Source organism: Branchiostoma floridae, chromosome 4 (assembly GCF_000003815.2).
Source record: "Branchiostoma floridae strain S238N-H82 chromosome 4, Bfl_VNyyK, whole genome shotgun sequence".
Classification (NCBI taxonomy): Eukaryota; Metazoa; Chordata; class Leptocardii; order Amphioxiformes; family Branchiostomatidae; genus Branchiostoma; species Branchiostoma floridae.
The window spans coordinates 23,246,173-23,247,489 of record NC_049982.1 but is presented as its reverse complement, the minus strand read 5'-3'; the positions used below and the strand labels follow the sequence as shown (position 1 = coordinate 23,247,489).

Below are 1,317 nucleotides of genomic sequence, written 5' to 3'. Positions count from 1 at the left end.
TATGCCTTTAAAGCAATTCACCCCGAGTCTCGCTTATGATGATAACTTTATTGCACAACAATTGTACAAGGTACAAAGTATGGCTTATATGTGACAGGGGCGGTTTTCAGGTGAAAAATACGCGCAACCCTCTGTCAATCTTGAATATGGCCGATCTTCCATCGATACGCCCGAAGATCGTGGATAATGTGACAGGGGTATTACGCGCATGGTGGCGCAAAGTCCAGTGCTTAAATATAGCGTTATATAGATAAACGAAATCCAGTAGATCGGTGTGCCAACCAAACCCGTTCCAAACATCAAGAGTGATAAATACTGTCGAGTCACTGTAAAGCTAATATCCTAAAGTTGAACAGTACTGTCTGAGTCACAGTACACTGCATTTTAAACGGCCGATTCCACTGGTAGATTTCTATGGGGATCCTTTATCGATAGGTCAGACACAACCGTTGTAGACAGAGCGTTGGACGGGACAGGGGTAACGTTAACACATAGCGCATGACATGCATGTACTTTCCCTGATCACTGACAACATTTTACATTGCACTCTCAGGTACTGTTGGGACTCCACTGTGGTTGTTTGGGACAATCTGAGGAACCTCGCCTGATAGACCTGACATGGACTATGGAGGAGGGAATGAACATGTACCCAACGCACGCAGAATATCGCTTCACCATTGTTTACAGGTAAACAAAGCAGGATACAAGTAGCAGTTTTATTGTACCAAACAGCCGTTTGGTGCAGTGCTGTAGAAATAAGAAATATTCAGTACAGTGCCAGGAAGCTAAGATAATGGCCAAGAAGTATACTAACGTTATGAATTATCCATTGTCTAAAGACTGAAGCTATCGACAGGATGTTCCTATAAATAAAGCTATTTTTCACTATTGGCAGGATATTCCTGTCAATAAGAATGTTGGCACAATTTACAGGATGCTCCTCTCCACAGAAATGCACCATTGACAGGAGGTGCCTGTCAATAAGAGTTTGGCAGGATGTTCCTTGTGAGTAACCTTATGTTCCTTATGATCTTGTAAATTCCAACCCCAACACAATAGCCGTACCATTGTCTAAAGTTTATGTATGTGCACATGACTCCACACCAAATGAAAGAACAAAATCGTGTTTTGCATGTAGAGGTGAACTGGCTCCTGGGTACCCCGAGTCCTATCTGGAGTCCAACAACCTCTTCATGTCTGAACATACGGGAACTCACCTGGACGCGCCTGCTCACTTCGTGCCTGGGGCCTGGAGACGTGAGTTACTAGTACATGTTTGCGTCAAAGTAACGTTGTTTTGATGTTTTCAGCTTCATG

The 1,317-nt window shown here is 43.5% G+C and overlaps 1 protein-coding gene across 1 annotated transcript in view; it reads left to right on the top strand.

The window, feature by feature from the left end:
* Nucleotides 1-480: 480 nt before the first annotated feature.
* Nucleotides 481-1,317, top strand: part of LOC118414586 (isatin hydrolase-like) — a 2,363-nt gene continuing 1,526 nt past the window's right edge. The window contains exons 1-2 of the mRNA XM_035818734.1: nucleotides 481-687; nucleotides 1,139-1,257. Coding sequence (XP_035674627.1) covers nucleotides 626-687; nucleotides 1,139-1,257 — 181 coding nt within the window. The 5' untranslated portion in view covers nucleotides 481-625. The remainder of the gene's footprint in view (nucleotides 688-1,138; nucleotides 1,258-1,317) is intronic.